General features: G+C 40.1%; 1 protein-coding gene across 1 annotated transcript in view; it reads right to left on the bottom strand.

Moving 5' to 3' along the window:
• Positions 1 to 25,791, bottom strand: part of LRP1B (LDL receptor related protein 1B) — a 2,110,020-nt gene that overhangs the window by 65,241 nt on the left and 2,018,988 nt on the right. The window contains exons 85-86 of the mRNA XM_077447755.1: positions 24,006 to 24,180; positions 4,847 to 4,951 (exon numbers count right to left, since the gene is read on the bottom strand). Coding sequence (XP_077303881.1) covers positions 4,847 to 4,951; positions 24,006 to 24,180 — 280 coding nt within the window. The remainder of the gene's footprint in view (positions 1 to 4,846; positions 4,952 to 24,005; positions 24,181 to 25,791) is intronic.

Here is a 25,791-nt window from a genome sequence, read left to right as displayed (position 1 = left end):
AATAATAAAAATTAAAAAAAACATTGTCAGAAGTTAAAGCCTTTCTCCAGTTGCATTTTTTTTTTTTAGTCTGTAACCCTCTTGGTGAGATCACCTTCTGTTTTGACAGGCAAGAACGAAAAAATCCCCTCAAAAAGGGACACAGGTGTTAATACAAACATCACAGATGAACAACCCTTACCCACCCAACTCAGTCTTAAAAAAAAAAAAATCAAACTTTGTTTTGGCATTAAATTTTGTTTTTGGCTTAAAAAATATAAATTTCCACATTTATACCTTTATTCATTTTTTATTTATTTTTTACTTTTATGGTAAATGTTAACTTTAGATAATACAGAGCCCCATATTTCATTATAAATACATTACATTTTTTTTTTTAATAGCTATTGCTCAATTCTACTGTAAAGCAAGTGATGACTTAGTAATATTTGGATGTGCTAACCCAGACCTTTTTTTCGACTGCGCAGATACTTTGTTACATATACTTTTGCCCTGTTCTGCAGTTCATCTATATATACAAGAGTTTTGTTTCTTGATTCAGTAAAAGCACCATCTATAGTGTTCAGCGGCTGTTTTCTAGGTCAGATTTCACAGGGGTCTGACAAAATCAGCAGTAGAAGACTAGGTGTCAGCTAGTAATGGCAATACATTTACTAAACACCTTTCAAATGCCTTTGCAAAATCTTTTGTTTACTGTAGTTTTTTTTTTTTTTTCTTTTGATATGTGTGGCTTTTATTTCACCGCTGCTTTTCTGACAAGAATGACTGAGAGGTCCTTGGTCGATGGTGATACATTTAATGAGATAAGTGTAGCTGTAACATGGTTAACATTCTTTCACCTTGCTGGCCTTACTTGGAATTGAAGCTAAATGGGAAAAAGGCAATTAGCCTCCTCACCTCTGTTCTTTTTTACTTTCCTTTAAAGGTAAATGTCAGCCACCCTTGAAAAATGTTTTGTTTTTTTACAGAATTTGCCTTACCTATGATCTTGGGGTAATATATGATTTATGGGCAAAACAAGAATTTTAACATAAACCTTTCAAACATCTGAGCAGTTTAAAGTTAAACTACAACCTGTTTCATCTTCAGTGTTGGAAAGTGGCCGAGTACCTCTAGTCCAACCATGACCTAACTTTTTGATGAGGTGGTCTATGGTCTCCATGGTTTATACTTTATAGTGTTGGCATGATGATGTCAATGAGAAGGCAGCAACAAGGCTTTTTTTGCTGGTGATACGTTTAACCTCTTCTTATACTTTTTTTTCCTCATATTCTCAGTTTGAATTGACAAGGGTTTCTAAGCCCCCGTACACACGGTCGGACATTCTGCCAACCAAATCCGTCGGATTTTGTCCATCGGATTGTGTCCGAAACTGTTGCATAGACACGGTCGGACAAAGTTGTCGAAAAATCCAATCTTTCAGAACGTGATGGCGTAATTTTCGTTATTATGGGACTACGTTCAGGTTAGTAGTCAATAGCCTTGATGTAGGAATTTGATCTGAGCATGCGTAGCACTTTGTCCGATCGGAATTCTCTACACATGATCGGAGTATGTCCTATCGGACCAGTTTGTCGGAAAATATTTCCAACAAGTTGGAAAATTTGGTCCGACGGATATTCCGACGGAAACAGTCCGATGCATACCACACACAGTCGTATTATCCGACAACACGGTCCGATAGGACACATTCCGACAGATTCTCTGACCGTGTGTACGGGGGCTAAGAGATTTACTCAAAATGTAACTTTCATGATTACCAAATTATTGATTCCATGGGCAAAAATACAGCGTATTCATTGTATGCTTCTACTGAAGCCCAAATGGTAATGAGGACTTTCCTTTTACATATATACTAACCTTATCCAGCTAGATTCTGCAGGTGCTGCCTACATTGACCGGTGATAAAAGCTTGCAGCTTCTCCTTGGAGGTCACATTATACCACCTTAGAGGTGGTAGAAGCACTTCAAAATTTCAAGCTCAGCAGTTTTTCTTTCCATGATTTATAGAGGTTTTCCACTATAAATTAAAAATGCTCTGGACCCTTTTTTAGGCTCTCACCTCTGGATCCAATTTATGACCACCAGTTGAACTCTCATCCTACCCTTGCTTCCAGGAGCCATTATATCTAAGCAAACAGACATATGCAATCAAGAAAAATCACAGCTGATAGAGTGTAAATGGCACTGTTGCTCACAAAAAGCTTGTTTTAGTTTGTAACTGGATAAAAAAATAAAATAAACCTGGTTGGTTGTTTACTGCATTCCACATTGCTTTGCTTAAGAGTCTATAAATCATCACCCCAAAGTCCTATTTTATGTAATTGCATATGCTGTAACACCAGTTTTTACCTACAGATGGCCTTGCAGGTAAAATGAGAAGTGCTACAAAAATGGGAGGTAGAGCCTCTCTTGTTTTGTCAAAGGAAAAGGTCCATAAGCCGCACATCATAAAGCAGACCCATGTGCATGAAGCGAGATGAAAGGGAGCCTCAGCCCCGGACTCCAGCCAGGCCACACCCCCAAAGTGTTTTGCTCCACCCCTTGGCGCTTAATCGTGTGTCTTGTTACACAGAGATACCATAATGTGAGTTCTATTTTTACATTAACTGGAAAACATATTTAGGGTTCTTTTCCAATAGTTGTGTTTGAAAATCAATGCATTCATGTACACCATGCATTTTAAACTGTGTCATGCTGCATTTTTAAAGTACCCAATTAGATAAAATCTGCATGTGTATGCCTTTTCATTATAGAATACAATGGCTAAATTTAACCATTTTGTATTATGACCATTGCTCTTAAAGTAGAACTTAAAGCAGAAGTGTAATGTTTTCATTTTATACTGTATATTCCCTTGTTCCCCCACCCACATTCAACTAACATTTTCAAATCATTTTATTTTTATTTTATAATATATAATTGTTTTGCATCATTATTGGGTCTGAGTGCTGTTCTTTGTTATACAGTAAGATTATCGCTGCTGGGAGAGACTGGCTGGGTGCTTTTGTGTCCTCCTGTAAACATCAAACCAACCGCCTCATGTCTCCCCCTGGCTCTTGGGGGGGTATGTAAATTTGAGGCTGCTGTCAGGAGTTTGTAAACGCTTCTGTTCCATGATATCTGCTGATTTCATTCCAGAATCCTGGTTTTGGCTGTTATGCATTCTCCGTCTCTGCCTTCCCACCTGCAGGGTGATTGATGTAGCCAGTCTCCGGGTGGATACCAAATCAGATTTTAGCCAGAAAGGCCTGCAGTCCCATCTTTGTGATAGTATGTGTAATACATGATTCAAGCTCCCTGTTTGTCTGCCCTGCTCTGCTGTTTGGATTAGAACTTGGACTATTCTCTGAACTCTCCCTGCCTTTAGACTACAGATTTGTCTCTGAATATTTTGAAACTCGCCTGCCTTGTACTTGGACTGTTATTGAACCACTCTGCCTGTCTGCCAACCACAAGTGCCCGTTTGCTGTGCTTAGTTCACACCTGCCCATGAAGGGACTATAGCATTGTATATAAGACCTGGGGGCAACCAAGTTCTGGTAGGGTTGCTTGTCTTATGGGGAAGGGGGCTGTTATAGTTCAAGAACACAGAAGCCAGCTATAGTGCCTGGCCACCTGTGCTAGGGATAAGCATGGCAGCTGCCTTGAAAGATCGGAATGTGGGTGGCTGCATAGTCTTCAGAGGTACACATTTAGGCAGAATGCATTTACATGCAGATTGCCCAAGGTAACATGCACACATGATGCTGTGACTAAATGCTTGAAGGCAAAGAAAATAAATAGCCAGAGACAGTGAGGATCAGGAATAGGCTGGATGATACTTGACATCTACCAGCCTAGAAATCATTCATGGTAGTTTACAAGGACCTGCAATTCTGGTGGGGCATGCTTTTTTAAATGTATGTTTCTTTTATTGGGGACTTGTGAAAAAGTGTGGTGTGATTACAAACTATTTGGTATGAATAACTAGGGGTATTATGTACCACTTATTCATTCATGGGGGGGGGGGGGGCTTATCTGGGGGGCTCCCTCATTTTTTTGGAGGCTTCCATATTTTAATAAGCCCCCCCTTAGACTTCCACAACCACCAGACCAGGATTGTGGGGAAGAGGCCTTTATCCTTACAAGGTCCCACCTGGCAAAGTACCCATCTCATGCTGAAGGCATAGGGCCTGGTATGCTTCAGGAGGGATGGGCGCACAGGCCCATCAGGCATGTTCGGAAAAGGGTCTGGTATGGATTTTAAGTAGGACCCCACACATCAATTTTTCTTGTTTTTTGTATAGGAATCCCCCATAAAATCCATACCAGATCCAAATGTGCATGAGAAAGAAGCAAAGAAAAAAACAAGAAACATAAAATGTAATTAGATTAAACTTTAGCTTTAAGCAAAAAAAACGAAATGTAAGATTTTTAAACAATGTTTTTATGCCCTGGGCTTTGATATATTAGGTTCTGAAGAACACTATAACTAGGCTTTAATAACCTTTTTATGTTTTCTATTTAGGGCCTTTTTACATTGTTATTGCCACTTAAATAAAAGTGACACTTCAAAACCAATTTTAACTGTTGAGAATTTAAAATGTATTACATTTGGGCATTTGCTCATTACTATAAAGCTTTTACAATCCCCTGAACAAAACAAGGCATAGTGTTTTACTTATTTAAAAGTTATGTGAGCTGGAGACATCAGAACATAACCCCATGATGGTATTTGGTGTTAGCAGTGACAGGTTACACCGCAGAAGGTGAAGACTAAATCATAACAACCTGGCCCTATTCTATTTCGGACGCACACAGACTGTGTATTGTCAGGAGGTACACTGTCACAAGTCATACTCACACGCAGACTGGGATGTTGGTCTCTGAGTCCAGCTGACAAGTGCCCCCATTATAGCAGTAGCCATCACACAACTGACAGCTGGAGGCCAGCTTGCCGTTGCTGCAGCTGTGAAGAAAAAGACAACAATGTAATTATTTCCTTCATTTCAAGAACTGATCCAAGATTCCCAATGCAAATTATTTTAATCTAATCTCTTGTACAAATTCATCTGCAAGTGAAAACGCTATCTCAGTGACAGGTCAGCCCTGGGCGATATTTTTTAAACAGTATGACAGCTAGCATATATTTTTTTCCCACCCCTCTAAGGCTATTATATTTGCAAACTGTTAGTTCAGGAAAACAAGGCAAAGCTAACATTTACTTAACAGTGCAAACATCTAGCAGTGATCCTCGAGAGGCAAAGCTTCACCGTTCTATAGTGCAAGCTGCTTGGTATACATGCGGCAGTCGACCGCACTGCTAAAATAAGGAAAGAAAAATTAATTTGGAGATTTCATCTTTTCTCTCTGCCCAAATGTACCATGGTAATGCTATTGTTTCTTGTCAAAGTGTCATGCACATCATTGCTTTGTTTACAGGGGATAAAAAATGTAAAGAACGCCTTGAATTCTTTACAAGGCTTTCTTGCAATTCAATGCAAAGCAATGCTGCAGAATAAAGAAGCCTACTGATGCCTACTGATATAAGAGAGCATTTGTGTGTCTGCAGGCTTCCCCCTGATACCACAGGCTTGAGAAGATAGTTCATTTGTCAGCTTGGAGTTTTTATTGGCCAATTGTTTTCCCCCAGACACCCCCTATGTTTAGAACTTCCCCTCCCCTCTTAAGTGCAAACATGCAAAGCTCACCAGGTTAGAATTTGCAGGCTTGTACCTTTGTTTAGATCACAGCTGACTACTGTCCTAAATCTGTAGTCAGCTTAATGGACAATTTTACTTTTATTAAAGTTGTCTTTTTAAGCTAACCACCTCCCACCTCAATATAAAATACATATATTAAGCTTGCTTGACTGTACAATGCTGCCAAGTGCTGTATAGTGTTTGGAAGTAAAAAGTCCTGGACAGGTCCTGTGCCTACTGCACATGCATGCCCCCGTCTCACTGATTCTTATGGCTTGCTGTACTCATGATGACCCCAGTAGAGTAGTGCTCAGCAGGAACTATTGAGGCTGCTGTAGGCACAGCATACATCAGGACTCTTATACGTTGAGGCCTATACCTAGGAAGCCCAGCATAAACTATGAAGGCTCTGGAAATTGGTGATTAGAAGAGGAAAGAGCCCCCTGCTATTTGACTTTTATCCTATTTCCTGCTTACTGGCTTCAGGTCAGTGGCTCAGAAAGTACTGAAGTCAGTTGCTATAGCAGCATATCAGATAGGCAACTATTCTCATTAGGAGAAGGTCAGCAATGGTAGCCTTTGTGTTTCCCTATTTCTTTATAGATTTCCTTTAAAGAAGACATCTAAGTATTTTAAACTTTTATTAACCCTTTTATTAACTTAGCACCAAGTGATATTTCATTTTAAGAATGATCGATCATCTGTTTGGCTGTGTCTTACAGGGTACCAGTCCCAACAGCACTGATTGTTCATTCATATTCATAAAAATTGAAAGATCACTCAGCACTTTGGGACCATGTGATCTAGCTTCAACTTCTTGAAAACATCCAGGTCCTGGACATCGGCAGATAGATCACACTTCACTGTTGCATTATACTTCACTGTAGCACCAGTCAAATGTTCACTCAGATCAGTAAGCACTGCAGGAGTGTGTGGTCTATCTGCAGCTACTTGTAAACATCCATGGCACCTGCAGATAGATCACACTGCCTCATGACACTGCACTTCACTGTAGCACTGTACTGCACTGTAGCATTTTTACTGCTACACATGACTGATACAATGTTGCAGAGATGGAACTTTATTGTTTGACAAGTTTACTGGACTGAAACTCTTCACAGATGAACAGCAGATCACCTAAGATAAACAACAGAGTTCCATTTCTGCAACATTGTATTCATTCTGTATAGCAGTTATCTCTCTGCAGTAGTTGATTCATTAAACAGTAGGTGGTGAGCGCAGGAATATCCATATACTTTATACACAATGCAGACATAGGTCTCCCTCATATTATTTCTTCTTGCAGTGTAATGTATACAGTTTATAGTTTTGTGCTGTTTTATTTATTGGTTGAATGTTCTTAAATGATAAGTATGGTTTTGGTCTTTTTTTTATATTAATACTTACTTAGGTGGCTGCAGCATGGGTTCGATGCTGCATTTGTCCCCCAGCGCCTCTACAATGAGAACCAAGAGAACGAACGCGGCTGATCGCTCAGATCTGACAGCTCTCCAAGCATAGAGCTGGTGACTGTCAGTCACAGCTCTCTGCTGTGCTCCCTCCACACTCACAGGAGTACTGAGCTGTGGAGGGGGCGGGGGCTGCCGCTCAGTCTCTCAGTGGTTTGCTGAGAGGCTGAGCCGGGTATCGGTCCTGGCACCTGGCGGATCCAGAACCTACTCAGTTGTCAGGATGACGCGGTGACTGAACTGACTTATGTGATGTCAGAAGAGAGCGGGCTTCAGCCTGCTCCATGCTGAAAATGGGTCACAGGAGTGCAAAATGAATTTCATTCCTGTGATCCATAGGAGAAGTACAGCCAAACAACCTTTGGCTATACTTCTCATTTAACTCTTCTGGTCAAATAGTCAAATTTGTCAGAGGATCAAATGTTAGGGAATGTTATATTTGACCTGTGAAAGGAAACAAATAAACAATGACCTTTCACACATATTAAAAACATTACAGGGATTATTTATGATTTTTCTAATGAATTCGAAGACATTGGCCAAGAATTTTTGTATACATAGACCTGTAGGGAAATGTAATCAACTAAAGCAATACAAACTGTACTTTAGAGCTTTTCGATTTTAAAAAATCGTTCTTCTGAATGACTCTTTTCAGGAAGCAAACAAGAAAACTTTTACCGTCATGTGAAATCTTTCTGCGCTCGGCATAATAAAAATCACTTGAAATACTTTGGCTGCTGAAGCTATAATTAACGTTGATAGGATAGAAAGGATGACAATGGATAAGGGGACTCTGTTTTTGTTGAATGTATTCAAAAAGCAAAAAATACTGTCTAATTTTAATTTTAAAAAATATAGCAAAAGTACCAGAACTGTAGAAATATTCAATTTGTTTCTTTTAGTTACATTCATATCATATCAATTTTCAGACAGGCAGAATTAGTGCTTGTGAGGCGTTTAACCGTTGTATTTTATTTAAGACATACTGAATTATCAGTTATGGATAAATCATTCTGTGGCCATGATTAGACAAGCAGGTATGCCTGCTGACACTTTTTAATTAAAAAAACACAGCGTGTTTTCCTGAAGCCGAGCTAATAAAAACTACATCAGCTCATCCAAGTTCAATAGAAATAGCTATCTCTTTTTGACAGCAAAGAGTTGTCCATTCCTGAGAACAGTACTTTTAGTTTTCTTAAGAAGACTGCTTTCTCCACCATGTCTGTAAAACAGCAAAAGAGCAATCCCCATGGGGATCTTTATTGATGAAGATATAGTCAGCTCAAAAAGTGAAAGCAAACCAAAAATTAACATTTTAAAGCTGACGTGTAGCTAAAAAACATTCCCTACAGCCTTGGTCACATCGACTACCTGTAAAAAGAGTAGTACTTCATTGTGCAGGCAGCTGGGTTCTCGAGAAATCTCCACTGCAGGGATGACTGTCCTCTTGGACTTCTGGCTTTCTGGCACTGTTTTGGACTTCTGGCACTGCAATGGGTAATATCGTTGAGTCTTGAATCTTCAGGCAGAACAGCAGTACATATGGTCTGAAAAGCACACACGTCCTCATTTCTCCTTCTCCACTAAAAAAAGTTATTTCATTGATTATATTGCCTGTAACACAGTCTGTGAATGGAACACAGAATCCTGTGACTGGTCAGACTCTCCTCCATTCACAGATCATGATAAAAGCAGTCCAATCAATGAAGAATGTTTCTCAATTAAAGCGGTTCTTCACCCTAAAGGGGAAGTTCTGCTAATCTGATCCCTCCCCCCCTCCGGTGCCACAATCAGCACCTTTCAGGGGGGAGGGGGTGCAGTTACCTGGATAATCCAGGTATCTGCACCCACTTCCGGGCAGACCGCAGCAGACTCCCGCAGACGCACCCGTTGTGTTCTGGGAAACACACAGTTCCCAGGACACAGCGGGGGACCAGAAGAGAAGCGCAGCGTGACTCGCGCATGCACAGTAGGGAACCGGGCAGTGAAGCCGCGATGCTTCACTTCCCGATTCCCTGACAGAGGATGGCGGCGGGGCAGCAGCAAGACGAGCGATCGATCGTCATCTGCCGCCGACATCGCTGGACCCTGGGACAGGTAAGTGTGATTTTATTAAAAGTCAGCAGCTGCAATATTAGTAGCTGCAGGCTTTTAATATTTTTTTTTTTAGGTGCAGAACCACTTTAAGGAGGAGGAGGGAGGCAACATATCCCCAATGGACCATCTGTACTGTTGTTCTGACTGAAGACCTAAAGCTGTTGACACCTGCAGTGCTGAAAGTTCAGAGACAGGAAAAAGACAAGCATCCATGCAGTGAAGATTACTCCAGGATCCAGCTGCCTGCACAATGTGGAACTTCCTTCATTCCAGGTAAGAGATGTGACTAAAGCTGTAGGGATTTTTTTTATGCTAGTTAAACTTCTGTCACTAAAACAAAAAAGTAAATTAAAATATTTCTTTGTAAAGAAAATAGTAAATACTCACCTCTCCATTTGTGCTGCCAATCTTCATGGCAGAGTAACTGTTTCTTGAAGAGTCTTCAGAATCCAGCACTTTAATAGTGTTGGACACAGTCCCCTGCTGCCCTTTATCTGATCCCTTCTACCAGCCCCTAAATCACTAATGGACTGGGTTATCATGTGAGAAGGAGATTGCGGGAACATCTCGTTACTACTTACAGTGTACACCAATCACACTGATTGCCCCCCCCCCAATAAAGAGGACTTGTCATCACCCATTAAAGTACCTGTCACAGTTCATCTGAGTATCTGTCACAGTCCATATGAGTACCTGTCACAGTCCATCTGAGTATCCGAGTACCTGTCACAGTTCATCTGAGTATGCAAGTACCTGTCACAGTTCATCTGAGTACATGAGTACCTCTCACAGTACATATGAGTACCTGAGTACCTGTCACAGTACATATGAGTACCTGAATACCTGTTACAGTCCATATGAGTACCAGAGTACCTGAGTACCTGTCACAGTCCATATGAGTACCTGTCACAGTTCATATGAGTACCTGAGTATCTGTCACTGCCCTTCAGAGTACCCGAATACCAGTCAGCCCATCAGAGTACCCGAGTACCTATCTGTAGCCCATTAGAGTACCCCAGTGCTTGTCCCCAGGCAATCAGAGTACCCAGGTACCTGTCACTAGCCCATCAGAGTACCCGAGTAACTGTCACCAGCCCATCAGAGTACCCAAGTACCTGTCACCAGCCCATCAGAGTACCCAAGTACCTGTCACCAGCTCATCAGAGTTCATAAGTACCTGTCACCAGCTCACCAGAGTACCCGAGTACCTGTCTACAGCTCATCAAGTTACCTGAGTACCTGTCTCCAGCCCATCAGAGTACTCGAGTACCTATCTGCAGCCCATCAGAGTACCTGAGTACCTATTTGCAACCTTTTTGTTTGCAACCTTTTTGCAACCCATGCCTCATAGAATATATGTTGGGGTGTTTCCTTTCCAAAATGGGGTAATTTTGTGGGTAATTGTATTGTCCTGATGCTTGAGGACTTTCAAAAGTGTGATAGGTAGGAATGAAATGAGATGTATAATTTATGCTCCTAGAACGCCTGAAGATACTACTTCAATGTTGGGCCTCTGTGTGTGGCCAGGCTGTGTAAAAGTCTCACATGTTGTACTGCCATACTCGGGAAGAGTAGCAGAATGTATTTTGGGGTGTCATTTTTGCTATATGCATGCTATATGTTAGAAATATATAAAATGCGTTTTCATTTTTTTCCCACATTTTCCAAAAACTTCTGGAAAAAAAATGAACCATTCAAAAGACTCACTATGCCTCATAGATTATACATCGGGGTGTTTTCTTTCCAAAATTGGGTCATTTTGTGGGCAATTCCATTGTCCTGGTGCTCCAGGACCTTCAAAAGTGTAATAGGTGCTTGAGAAATGAGACGTATAATTTATGCTCCTAGAACGCCTGAAGATACTACTTCAATGTTGGTCCTCTGTATGTGGCCAGGCTGTGTAAAAGTCTCACACATGTGGTATCACCATATTGAGGAAGATTAGCAAAATGTATTTGGGGTGTAATTTGTTGTATGCATATGCTGTGTGTGAGAAATAACCTAAAAATATGACAATTTTGTAAAAAAAAAAAAAAAAATTTGCAAAGAATTGTGGCAAAAAAATGACAACTTAAAAAAAAACTCACCATGCTACTTAATTAATACCTTGGAATGTCTACTTTCTAAAAAGGGTCATTTGGGGGGTATTTGTACTTTCCTGACTTAGTTAGTGTCTCAAGAAATGAGATACACCTGATGTACTGAAGGCCTGATCAGATGTGATCAATATTCAGTGATTGGCACCATAGTTTGTAGATTCTATAACTTTCACAAAGACCAAATAACATACACTAATTTGGTTTATTTTAACAAAATTTTATGACAGAAACAAAAAAAAAGGCATTATTTTCCACGGCTTTTTTTATTTATAGCACAAACAATAAAAAAAAAACACTAGTAATTAAATACCACCAAAAGAAAGCTTTATTTGTGTGAAAAAAGGACGCAAATTTCATACTGGTACAGTGTTGCATGGCTGAGTAATTGTCATTCAAAGTGTGAGAGTGCTGAAAGCTGAAAATTGGTCTGTGCAGGAAGGGGGTTAAGTACACTGTATTGAGGTGGTTAATCTAAATCAAGCTATCTCTCCATTCACACCAACAACACTACATAGGGCAGCCGTGTAGGCAGCCTTATATAGTGTGGGGCGTGGACTTAGTTCCCCTGAGCCATGATTGGCCAAAGGCACCCTGCGTTTGGCCAATTATGGCTCTCTTAGCAGAGGGCGCTGGGATTGGCCAAAGCATGCAGGTCAGGTGCATGCTTTGGCCAATCATCATACAGAAATGCACTGTGTTCTCGCAGTGCATTATGGGACATTCTGCAGTGCTCAAATTTGCCGTGATTGCCCCAAAATGTTTGCTCTTTGGCAAACGGGTGAACACCCAATGTTCGAGTCTAATGTATGTTCAAATCGAACGTATATTCGGCCCGAACATCAAGCTCATCCCTAGTATTGAATAAGAAAGTTCTTATGGCAGTCATAGGTCATGAAAGGGCACTACAGTCATTCTGCAAGTCTGCTGCAAGTTCTCGTTCAGCTATGTTGTGCAATAGTCATCCCACCACGGGGTCACTGTGGCTGAATTTTCATGCTGTAGACTTGCAGAGCTCTTGCTGTAGACTCACAACTTTGCTCTTGCTAGAGACTTACCATGCAAATTTGCCACAACCGCCATCTACTTTATCTTTGATAAACTTTCAGTTGGTGTATATTATCTGAGTTACTTATTCCTTACATCTATCTGAGGGTGGTTTATCTTGCACATCAATTATACAATTTGCAAGCACACTTGTCAAACTGTTTTAGCAACATCGGTTACATATAATTTTTTCTGTATTTCTTATACTGTGACCTGGCTTCCACACTCGCCCGGGTAATTGCCCTTCGGGGCCTGATGGACCCTACTGGCTTGTGTCAGTCCTAAGTTGGTAAGCAAAGTATATCCATTGTTTATGGGGACACATTTTCTGGGTGGAATTGTATTTCATTTATTATAGATTGGGGTTGCGGAATTGTGGAGTGGTTTGCCTCTATGGCAGACAGAGCTGGGTTCCACATATATCCAAATTTATGCAACTATAAATGTACTTAATTCAATGTATTGTTTGAGGTTTAGTCATATATATATATATATGTTCATTATATATAGAGATAGTTACACATATACAAATAAATTCTGAAGTATACTCTTGAAGAAGCGGTTTCAACGCAAAACATGTAGAGGCTGAACTGATCCAGGATGACTATCTGATTCCCATCACGGTTGGATAAACGTTAACTTTTTCAGTTCTTTTTCAGAGACTCTAGTTTACGTGTACTGTATCTTTCCCTATAAGGGTTATTTTAACTATATCTTGTTCTAAATAAATTCATACATTTTTATAATTCATATATGTGAGTCCTTACTGTACTATGAAAGTCCATAGCTGCCTCAGATCTGCTGTTTTTTTTTTTTTTTATTGGAAAAGTGTCAACCATAACTTGTGCTTCAAGTGCTCTGCAAGTGTACAACTTGCCAGTGAAAATGTGCAGCAATTTAACAAACTTACAATTCAACAGTGCCACACATTTGTGGCAAGTTATCCTTGCTATCTGGGCGATAGTGCATTGTCAGCCATGCTGAATCGCACCCACATGTACCTTGCTGATGAACATTCTTTGCAGCGCAGCACTAATGTGCATTGCTGTGTATCACCAGGAACAGTACATATACTTTTTTTTTGCTGCATTAGGCAGCTCATTAAAAAAAAAAATAGGCTGCTTTAACACTATGCATGCTAAAGCACTGCATAATGGCTCCTTACCATATGTGCATTGATACACCTCAATGGTATGATCAGGCCTGAGAGGAGCCAAAAGCAAAGGCAGAGGGATAGGCTAGAAATGCGAGCAGTGATTCCTTTCCTTCCCTCTTCTTCCCTTTATGCTCTACTCAGAGAGAGAGAGAGTCTAAAGGCAAGCAGCTACTAATGTGCCCTTTATTTGCAAACCAATAAAGCTCTGTGAAACCACTGTCATGGGTGGACCTAGTACTACAGTAAATGTGTATTTGTAAAACAAAGATTGTACATGCATAGAGATAAATCTATATAAATTATTTAAAACCTTATAAACATACAGAATGGGAAATACTGGGATATATAAATACATAATAACAAAAAGCAAATGTTGCTCCTATTACCAGTCACATGAGCAAGGGTCTAGACTTTTGGATGGATGGTGTTAAATGTAGGGGAAGAGTTCAGACTAACTGTTCTTGTCCTTCCACAGCATGCATTTCTACTCACAGATATATGACAAGCCCTTATTGGTTAGAGATTTATCTAATTATCTAATTTACTAATTTTTTTTTAATTCTTTTAAATTGATCCCTCTGCTTTATCTTTTATCCAATCACAGCAAACTATTTTTCTTAATAAATAATATCCAATTTGCCTCCAAGTAATTTGGTGTACTTTAGCATCATAGCAGAATATTTTCTAATAAGGAAATCTCTACTTTGAGTTAACTTTTTTTTTTCTAGAATAATATTTGCAGTGCTAGACTAATCAAGGAATTAGAAGGAATTAGACATTTATCAGAAATCTCATTAAATGGTTTGTGCAATAGAATATTTAGCTTTAGTGGTTTATATTCATTTTAAAACGTGATTTGGTATAGTAATAGAGAAATCCTCACATATTTGTGGCTAGACGGATGCAAGTATAAACTATGGAAATCTAGTGTATTTTCTAATATCTTATATGCAGATTTAGCTCTCTAGAAACAAAATAATCCCATGTTCTTTCTATTCCTTTATTCACTGATGAATATTCATAGAAATTATATAATCGGCTTAATACATTTTTCATTTTCTTGCGCATTACAAATTGGGAATACGCAACTTTCACGTGAGCTATGAATATTAAATATATTAATTAGCATTTTTATGAATAACAGTGAAAACACTAACCAGTGAAGTTCATGGGTACATTGGGAATATGCTATTATCTTCCAAATACATACAGAATTGTATCTGAAATCCCATTTGAAGGAAATCACATTTTTAGGAAGTTTCTGGTTCCAGAGAGATGTGTAAGCTAGAATATCCTAACGTGACCCTGCAAGGACACACAAATGTGCCATTCCACTACTAGTACTGTACGTCTTTTCAAAGGTGCATGACCTGGTGCAAATCTAATGATTCTAATGCCGCGTGCACACGATTGGATTTCTCATTGGAAAAAGACATGGCTGCTTTTACATCGGGATTCTGCTCAAGTTTGACTTGCATACACACGGTCACGCAAAAGTTTGCTGAAATTATGACCGTCAAGAATGCGGTGACGTACAACACTATGGCGAGCCGAGAAAATTAAGTTCAATGCTTCTGAGCAAGCGTCAAATTGTTTCTGAGCATAAGTAGGAATTTTGCACGTCAAAATTGCCACAGACGATAGCATTTTCAGATAGGAACTTTTCCCGACCGAAAAATTGAGAGCATGCTCTCAGACTTTTGCTGGCTGGAATTTGGCCAGCAAAAGACCAATGGAGCATACACACGGTCGCATTTTATGACGAAAAACTCTCATCGGTTTTTTGCAGGCCAAAATTCTGATCGTGTGTACGCGGCATAAGACTAATGCCCCATACACACGGTCGGACATGCCGACCACAAAATCCGTTTTTGGACAAAACTTGTCTTGCATACATACGGTCACACAAAGTTGTCGGAAAATCCGATCGTTTGGAATGAGGTGACATACAAAAAGTACGACGGGACTACGTAGAGGCCAGTAGCCAATAGCCTTTGTCACTTTGTGCGTCGGAATTCTCTACACATGATCGGAAAAAGTCTGATCAAATTTTGTTGTTGTAAAATTTTAGATCCAGCTCTCAAACTTTTTCCGGCGGAAATTCTGACAGAAAAAGTCCGATAGAGTCCACACACGATCGGATTTTCCGACCGTGTGTATGGGGCATTACTATCTAGTGAGCCATCGACCTGAAGCAAGCATGCAGAATAGGAGTTCAGATATTTATTTTATTTTATTGACTTTATGCTTTTTGTAGATTAGTGACTTAGTATGAATGAAGACAACATCAAGATGTATGATATAGATCAAGGGGCGTTGATGTGCTTAAAGTGTTACTTAAAGTGGTTGTAAACCTCATTCATGAAATTTGACTGAAACACATATATCTGTAGTGTTTACTTATATCTCTCCAAAGCTCTGAGTGCCATTTCTCTCTGGTGTTCCATTCCTATGTTATCAGCATGATAACTTCTGACAAGTTCTCCAACACATGAGATAACAGCTGCTGAAAATTTGTGTCAGGGAGGGAGCTTAGAAGGACATTAGCAGAGAGCTGGTTTATTCAGCTCTGCATGTTCATTCATTCCTCTGCGGAAGGGGGTGTGTGCCTTTCCTCCAATCAGCTCTCACGCAGCATAAGCCCAGACGCCACTCCCACTGCTGAAAGAGGAAGAAAGATTTCTAACGCGATCTGAACGTTTCAAAGGGTGTAGGAAATACATCTTATGTAAGGAGATTTGTTTCATCTCTGTGTATCATCTGAGGCTGTTCACTTCACTGAGTATATGTTAGGGTTTACATCCACTTTAACCGATTCAGCCCCGGAAGCTTTTACCCCCTTCCTGACCAGAGCGCTTTTTGCGATTCGGCAGTGCGTCGCTTTAACTGACAATTGCGCTGTCGTGCGATGTTGCACCCAAACAAAAAATGTCTTGTTTACATAGGCACTCTCAGGCTCCGTGACACGATCACCGGGAGACCGGCGGACATCGAGTTCATCGGTCCCGCAGGCACAGTCACACTGTACGCGGTGGGTGCGTGTGTGCACCTGCTATCCCCACCTCTTAACGGGGATGTACAGGTAGGCCCATTTGCCCACCGCTGCCATTGTGCTGATGTATATTGGCGTGCAGTGGTCGGCAAATGGTTACGTTAAAAAAAAATGTTTTATGCAAAGGCCAAATCTACTTTTTTTGGGGAAAAAAGCAAATAAAAAAATAATAATATAGTGTATACAATTGTGACTCTTGTCATATTGTAATTGAATGCTATTACAAATGACAAATTACCAATCTGCAGCGCTGTAATTTATCTATAAAATGCAATGCAATATGGCTACTTGGAGGTGTTCTGTACACAAACTATGTACAGAATGCCCCCTGAAAATGTAATTTCCTGCTTGTGTAATAGGTTTACTGATTTTCCCAGAAGTCTACACCAAGATACAAATCAGTTTTTTGGCATCCCCTGGAACAAAATGTCCTATTTGGGGAGATACTCCCAAAGAGTATAATGTCTAAAGCAGAGGTCTCAAACTGGCAGCACTCCAGCTGTTGCAGAACTACAAGTCCCATGAGGCATTGCAATGCTGACAGTTACAAGCATGACTCCCACAGGCACTGGCATGATGGAACTTGTAGTTCTGCAACAGCTGGAGGGTCACCAGTTTGAAACCCCTGGTCTAAAGAGATGCAGCAGCTGATCAATAATTATAAAACCACTCCAATACAGATTCACTGTGCACATGGACACAGACAAACAAACAAACAGCTATTCCTTCAGAAAAACAAAAAGGTAGCATTGTTTTTTAAAATCTCTGCAATGTAGATAGATCCCAGAGGGGGATGCTTTTTTTTTTCTCAACAAAAGGGGAGTTACTCTTTAAATAATGAATATGATATACTCACCCGCTCTGGGTCTTGCACAGAGCAGCCCCAAACCTCCTCTGCTGTGGTCCCCCACGAGCGATCTTAACTCCCCCTCTTCTTTGTATGTATTCACTCCCAAGCTGCGTGTTTCTATGTAGTTGTGCACCATAGACATACACAGCAGAGCTTAGCCACACCCCCTACTTCCTTCTCCCTGCATTTGATTGGCAGCCATTGTTTCTTGCTACTACCCAAGTCCCTATGTTAAGCGGAAGAGGGGGGGGGGGTGAAGAGATGCAGTCGTGCACAGCACTGGATCTCCTCTCCTCTCTTTCTCTTCCCATTCACACAGGTAAGGGGGAGGTCAAAAAGCTACAAAACCTTTTTTTAACTTAATGCAGAGAATGCATATAAGTAAAAAACATTTTTGCTTTAGACCACTTTAAAGTTGATTTATAAATTTGTAACCACTTGCCATAGTTAGGCCATTTGAAAGCATCCTTGACTTCGCCTCGGTTCACATTGAAGTGATTTGGCATGTGAATCAACATGTCAAATTGCATGCCAAATTGGCGGCAATTTCTGGCAATGGCACCATCCGGATTGGTGCAACACTGCAACGATTCCCAAAAGTAGTTTCTGTACTACTTTTGGCGACTTTGGTGGTGTCATTTCCATAGACATCTGTGCAGCAACCTGCACAGATGTCTCTGAAATCGTCCCAAAGTCGGGACCGACATGCAGGAATGAAATTGTGTTCAGCTGAACTCACCTGATTTCATTCCCGCTGCCAGTGGGAACCTGGGCTTAAAGTGGTTAAAATAAGCTCATGTAGGCTTTGTATATTGTTTTTTTTTCAGCCAGCACTATTAAGATAATGAGAAGGGCTGCCAAATCCCCTGAAACACCCCCAGCTGTGGTGCTTCCTGACTTCTGCTCTCCCATTCCTCTGGTCTAATAGACCCCTGATGTCTCCAAAAAAATAACCTGTCAGTCAAAGATTTGCAAACCACTTTGTAATAGCAATAAAATAAATGTAAAAAGTGTTAAATTAAATTAACGTAAAGCAAATAAGGATAAAAAAAATGCTTTTAACGCACCCCCCCCCCCCCCCATCTACAGCAACTGCGCCACATATGTGAGGTATCGCCACAAACATCAGAGTGAGGGCAATAATTCTTGGGACATAATTCATACTCTAAAATTGATAACCTGTAAGGGCTTTTAAAGCATTATCTATTAATCATTTTGGGTAACATAGTTTTTAGCCAATTTACATTTTTGGTTTCTTTTTACACAACACAACTCCATCTTTTATATTTTCCAAAAAAAACATTATCATGGTATGGTATTATATTATAAAATTATTATGATATATGGTATTATATTGCATTTTTGTGCACTGAAACTAATTTTAGAGTATTTTTCCCTGAAAATATGCTTTTAATAAACAGCTGATCAATTATTGTGCAGCATAAAAAAATTGCAACTGCCTCTGCTTTCATTAAAATTGATTTTAACATATGTGTGAAAAATGTAAAAAATAGCCCCAGAATGCAAAGTGGTTAAAGAGTTTTGAATGGTTCCTGGTTGCCTTTTTGTTATATTCTTTTTGTGTTCTATAAAAAAGGTGTGAAATGATATGGTTTTATTTGTTTTATTTTTATTTTGTGTGTATTTTACTGTTCTGGTTCTTAACATACACCAATACACACCAAAAAATGAAAAGCTTCTATCTGAACGGATTTTTTCCTATTGTCTACAAAAATAGAAAAAAAAATAAAAAATACCGTTACATTAAAAAAAGAAAGAAAGCAAAAGACTCAATTAAAAGGCAAATTTTTGTCATTTCTTTCATCACAGCATGCAATCATGATCACATAGCATGTGACTGAAAGAATAACATAAAAACAAAAAAATTGTACATTTCTTTTACCTAATCTTGTTTTTTATTATGTTCATATTAAAGGTTTTCCTTGAAGATACGCAACAAGGGTCAGACTATACATTTTTAACACTGGGAGCATATTTGTGTTGCAGTCTTTTTAAAATTTTAATATTGCTATTTTGACCCCATTTTTTGTTGTCTATAAAAAACGTTCCATCAAAAATACTTGGGGAAAGGAATAATTACATTTTTTTTGTCACTTCTTTTTCCTTAACATATTGAATGGCCTCATTTTGTCAACAAACGTTTCCAATCAATTAAGCCCAGAATAAAAATGTTATATGAGATTAATTTATCTGATGTCCTCATGTCAGCTATGAATAAGCACCATGATGGGGCGTGAAACGCGTTAGCTATTTGTCCTGTTTTAACCTATTTTTATGAGGTGACTGTGGTTGAATTTTAATCGTTTGCCAATAAAGATGCCTTTTTTGATGTACAGCCATCCAGGAATTCTTTTTTTCCTTAACCCATCCTGTATGTAATCAGTGATACTGTGTGTACACTACAGCCCATTCAGATTTTCCATTGATAAAGCTCTGGATCCCTACATATCAGATCCAGCCATGTACCCCTTTACACTCAGACCAGCCAACCATGTACACACAGCAACCCACATATACATACTGTACATTTCATACCCACAGCTCCCATCATTACCAGTGTGTTGTCATTGGTCAGGCTGCAGGTAGACCTGCACATCCCACCCAAGTTGTCCTACATATTCCTCCAGCTTCTCTATGGTATGAATGCCCAAAATTGTATATTAATATTTGGAGTTCCGCATTGAATTGAGCTTTAAACTACATGAATAACATAAATATCTTTTTTTCTCTTTTTGGTTTTGGATAGATGAGTGAAGGGTTACAAACCCTGTCAGTTTAAAGTGGCTGTAAAGGCTTAAGGTTTTTTTTACCTTCATGCATGCAGGTAAAAAACCTTCAGTGTGCAGCTCCCCCCTCAGCCCACCCCTAATACTTACCTGAGCCTGATTTCGATCCAGACATATGCATGAGACCCGAGGCTCTCTCAGGTCTCTCCCTCCTGATTGGCTGAGATGTAGTAGTAGTAGCTATTGGCTCCCTTTCCTGCCAATCACGGTCAGTGGGGGACAGGGTTGAGCCACGCTCTCTGTGTCTTATGGAGTGATCTCAGGAGTGAGCAGGCACGAGTGCCCCCACAGCAAGCAGCTTGCTAGGGGGGCACTCGGCAAGGGGGAGGGGCCCAGATCGCCAACGGGGGACCCGAAAAGAGGAGGATTGGGGCTGATCTGTGTTTATTTTTTTTTGTTTTGTTTTTTTAATACATTTTTTCCTTTACAGTCACTTTAAGTTTTTTGATTTGCCTTCAATTTCTGTACAAGAGACACAAAAGAAGGTTATTAAGAAATGTTTCTAAAGTGAGGGACAGTAAATGCACAAGTGTTCCCATTGGAAAATGTACATTATACCCCATAGTCTGGAAACAATGTTCTGTCTTGGTTATAATGGTCACCAGAACTGATTACAAAAATCAAAAAGAACAGAGTATGGGACTTTAAGCCTGGGTTCACACTTGTGCAAACACAGACATCACATGTAATTCGCACTCGCACTGCAATGCCGAACGCATGAGATGTCTGTGCAATGTGAGTTCAGTCATACAGTTGTATGGCTGAACTGGCATTGGATTGGCAAGAAAATAGTGCAGGGACTTTTTTTCCCACACTGGAAAACACCCATGCGATCTGATTCCTGTGCGAGTTCCCAGTTCGCACTGCGATCTGTGAACCGATTTGGAGGTGTCACTAACATTGTTTTGACAGCCACAGCGGTCCGCAGAGGGCAGTGTGAACTGCCTGCGGGAGAGATGCAATGCGGTAACTGGCACTATAATTGCGCTGGGTCCCGCATCGCTACAGTGTGAACCTAGGCTGAAGGTGCTACACACTTTTGAGGAAAAAAAAATAGCCAATATAAAAAAACAAAAAAATCTGTTTATTATACATAAATGTAATAAAATGCACTCATAAATGTGTTAAATGGGGCTGTATAGTACAGGATTCATTCCACACATCTATGGTATGGCATATATTTTTTTCAGTCTAAGGAATTTATGTGCAATATAATGCTTAGTCTAGCATAAGATATTTGATATTTGTGGTCTCTTAAATGTTTTCTCTGTTGTTAGTTCCCTGTTCTTCTAAAGAAGCTCCTCTGTGCGAAACCCGTTGAGAATTTTAGCCTCCCACCCACTAGCAACGAATCTGTATCTCAGAAGACATCGCTAGGTACAAAATATATCTTTGTGTTGCTCTGTGATAAAGAATGATGTTTAGAGATATCAAGTGTTGGCAGGTTATATGCATTATATGAGTTTCTTTCTTTTCTATTTACTGCACTACTGGTGCATTTTTTTTTATAATAAACAGATTGTTTATTATATTGGCTGGTTATTTTTTTTTTTTCTAAAAAGTGGGTAGCATGTTTAAAGTCTCTTATTCTGTTCTTTTTAGTTTTTGTAATGCTATTTATTTGGGATATGGTGTACAACATATTCACCCACACCAGGTAATATGTAGAACTAACAGGGAGGATGAGGAGTGAGGGCAGTGATGATTTCACTGAAAAGAGCAACCACCAGCACAAAGAATACTTCTCATGGTGCTTGGTATCATCCCTTGTGCCAATTATTTCACAATGATTGTAAAGTCAGAAGTTTTTTTTTTACCTTAATGCATTCTATGCGTTAGAATAAAAAAAAAACTTCTGTGCACAGCAGCCCCCCTCAGCCTCTCTAATACTTACCTGAGCCCCATCTCAAGCCAGTGATGTTGCAGTAGCGTCTTGGCTGCATGGGACTCTTCCTCATTGGCTGAGATGGCAGCATGGCAACATTGGCTCCTGCTGCTTTCAATCAAAGTCAGTGAACCAATTAGGAGAGAGAGGGGATGGGGCCGAACCACGGCTCTGTGTCGGAGTGGACACACAGAGCAGCAGCTCGGCACAGGTGCCCCTATAGCAAGCTGCTTGCTGGGGGGGGGCACTTAGTAAGAGGGAAGGGCCAGGAGCACCGGCAAGGGACCCGAGAAGAGGAAGGTCCAGGCTGCTCTGTGCTAAACCATTGCTTAGAGCAGGTAAGTGTGACATGTTTGTTATATTTTTAAATAAAAAAAATGAGACTTTATTATCAGTTTAATTGCCATTATTATAATAAACTAATATATATACCTAAATGTAAGCTTTTCTTCTGTAGAAGAAAGATGCTTAAACTTACCTATACTTAGGATGCCCCAGTCCAGTCACATGATCTCCCCAGCAGTAAGCATCAGGGGAGAGGCTAACAATGGATGGAAAGTCTGGGCAGTGACATCACCCATAGGCTTACTATGGGGCTTCTGTTGTCGGCTGTCTCTCCTCTCCACTAAAGTCAGCCACTGGGAGCAGACCACGTGACAGGACCAGAGCGGCCTGAGAATGAGTATATACTGTAATAAAAAAGTATACGCATCTTTCTTCTACAGGGTAGACAGTATAAGTGTTAGAAGGTGGATGGGAGCAGTTTTAAGCTTAGATTTAGAGAGGGAGTCCACCTAAAAAAGAACTATTAAAAGCCAGCAGCTACAAATACTGCAGCTACTAACTTTTAATAAATGGACATTCACCTTTCCTGGAGTCCAGCGATGTCGGCAGCCAAAGCTGAGCAATCGCTCGGCTCTTGGCTGCTGCTGGCGCCATTCTCAGTGAAGTGAAGCATTGCCGCTTCACTTCCTGGTGCCCTACTGCGCATGTGCGAGTCACGCAGAGCAATGAGAATGGTCCACTCTGTCTCTGGAACCCATGTGTGTCCCAGCAGACAGCGCAGCGGGACAGGAAGAAGCATAAACTCCCATGGGAGTCTATGCCTGGAAGTGGGTGCAAATACCTGTCTTAGGTATCTGCACCCCCCTCCCCCTTGAAATGTGTCAAATGTGACACCAGAGGGGGGGGGGGAGGGTTCAGGAAAGTGGAGGATCAATTTTTGTGTGAACCTCCGCTTTAAATATTTGACACATTGGGGTTGATTTACTGAAACTGGAGGGTGCAAACTCTGGTGCAGCAGTACATACATAATCAGCTTCTAACTTCAGCTTGTCCAATTAAACTTTCACAAAAAAAAAAAAATTGAAGTTGATTGGTTTCTCTGCAGAGCTGCACCAGATTTTACACTCTACAGTTTAGTGAATCAACCCCTAGGTCTATTTTAGTGAACACTGTGAGCATGAACCACCATATATTACCTGATTCAGTAAATGTAATTATTTGTTTCTATAATGCCCCATACACGCTATCAGATTTTCTGCAGATATTTTCCTTCAGGTTTACCAAAACCATGTAGTGTAGGACCTGCCTGATTGCATAGAAATTTAAACTCCTAAGGTTTGACCTCATATTATATGGTTCTGGTAAATCTGAAGGAAAAACTCAGCAGAAAAACTGATAGTGTGTATGGGGCTTTACCCATCACAATACAGGATAAGCTAAAATCATGCATCTAAAAATAGACAGTAATTTTCTTTTCCTGGGAAAAAAAAAAGATGCTGTAAAATAGAATATATTGTTAAGTTTAGTCTGTATTTAAAAGCAATCCATTTTGTTAGATCATTTGTTTTAGTTCTTACTTGCAAATTACATCATTGCTGTTTTTGTCTATGATGCAGAGTCCACCTCGACACCTCATACATTTGTCTACTTCACATTTGGAGCCTTCGTATCTCAGCGGGCAGACACATTCTACTCGGCCATCATCGGAGATTGTGCAGGACTCTGAGTTCACACAGTAATGGTGGCACACATCTAGAATGAAACAATGTATGAATGATTTTAGTGATGAGAAATCACAGGGTGCAAGCATCTTTTGTTTGGGAAGATTTGATTAGATTTTTATTTTTATTTTTTTGGTAAGCAAAAAGTTAATAACTCTAACTGCAATAATTTTGATATTACTACAGCTATGTTGAGACCTTAAAGGTCCACTCCAGTAAAACATCCCACTCAGGTTAATACAGAAATGAAAGCCAAAACATTGGGGGTTGATTTACTAAAGGCAAATCCACTTTGCACTACAAGTGCACTTGGAAGAGCAGTCACTTTAGATCTGAGGGGAAGCTCTGCAATGAGGGGGAGCTCTGCTGATTTTTTCATCTGATCATGTACAAGCAAAAATGCTGTTTTTTATGTTCCTTGCATGTCCCCCTCAGATCTATTTATTCACTTATATAGCGCCATCAATTTACGCAGCGCTTTACATATACATTATACATTCACATAAGCCCCTACCCTCAAGGAGCTTACAATCTAAGGTCCCTAACTCACATTCATACATACTAGGGACAATTTAGACAGGATCCAATTAACCTACCAGCATGTCTTTGGAGTGTGAGAGGAAACCGGAGTAAACCCATGCAGGCACAGGGAGAACATGCAAACTCCAAGCAGGTAGTGTCGTGGTTGGGATTTGAACCAGTGACCCTTCTTACTGTTAGGCGAAAGTGCTACCCACTACACCACTGTGCCGCCCATCCACTATACCACTGTGACTGCACTTCCAAGTGCATTTGTAGTGCAAGGTGGATTTGCCTTTAGTAAATCAACCCCAATGTTTATAGATATAAAAACATTTTAAATACCTTTTAATCACATTTCCTCTATTCTCAGCTACATAAGATCTGGGAGGAGGAGCAGCAACAGCACACTGATCTTCACAGTGAAAGGCTCTGCAGGGGTGGGGTGTCAGGACAAGTTTGATCATTAGAGGAGAGTAGGCTGAGTTCCCAGCATAACTAGAGAACTGACCATGCTGTGTTCCCCTGCTTAGTTTTTAATAGGAAAGCAGAGGGACTGGCAGGAACACCAGGGATTTAATATAAGGGAAGCTGTACATAGAGAACTGGATACTTTCTCATATAAGTACATGGTACAGCCAGCACATATCAAACATATGTATGTTGTGTCCCATTGGGGAGACTTCCCTTCAATTCCTGTCCCATAGCCAAAACAAGAAGTAATAGAAAATACCTCCAAAGTGTGAGAAAACTCACTGGTTGCCACCATAGTCACTGGGACTAGTGTCCTAATTGGAAGATTCCCCCTCTATTGTTCTTGTGACAACCCAAAATGTGGGATTTTCTTTCACTTTCATTTTCAATGATACCAGTAAACAGGATAAATAGAGAGGGTGAATCTCAGTAATGGGGGAACAAAGAGTAATAAAAACCTGGCGTTCTAATAACTCTCTGCTATAAAAAAAAACTAAAAATGGTTTAAAGTAGAATGATATGCTTGTTTTCTTTTTGGGAGAAAGGGTTATAACCCCTGTCAGATTTCTTTTTTTTGCCATCTGTGCCCCATTGGGGAGATTTAACTTCACTTCCTGTCCCATAGCTAAAACAGGAAGTGAGAGGATAT

This window comes from Lithobates pipiens, unplaced genomic scaffold (assembly GCF_037356315.1).
Source record: "Lithobates pipiens isolate NorthernLeopardFrog02 unplaced genomic scaffold, aLitPip1_a1.2 Scaffold_22, whole genome shotgun sequence".
Taxonomy (NCBI): domain Eukaryota; kingdom Metazoa; phylum Chordata; class Amphibia; order Anura; family Ranidae; genus Lithobates; species Lithobates pipiens.
This window is presented reverse-complemented; position numbering and strand designations above follow the sequence as displayed.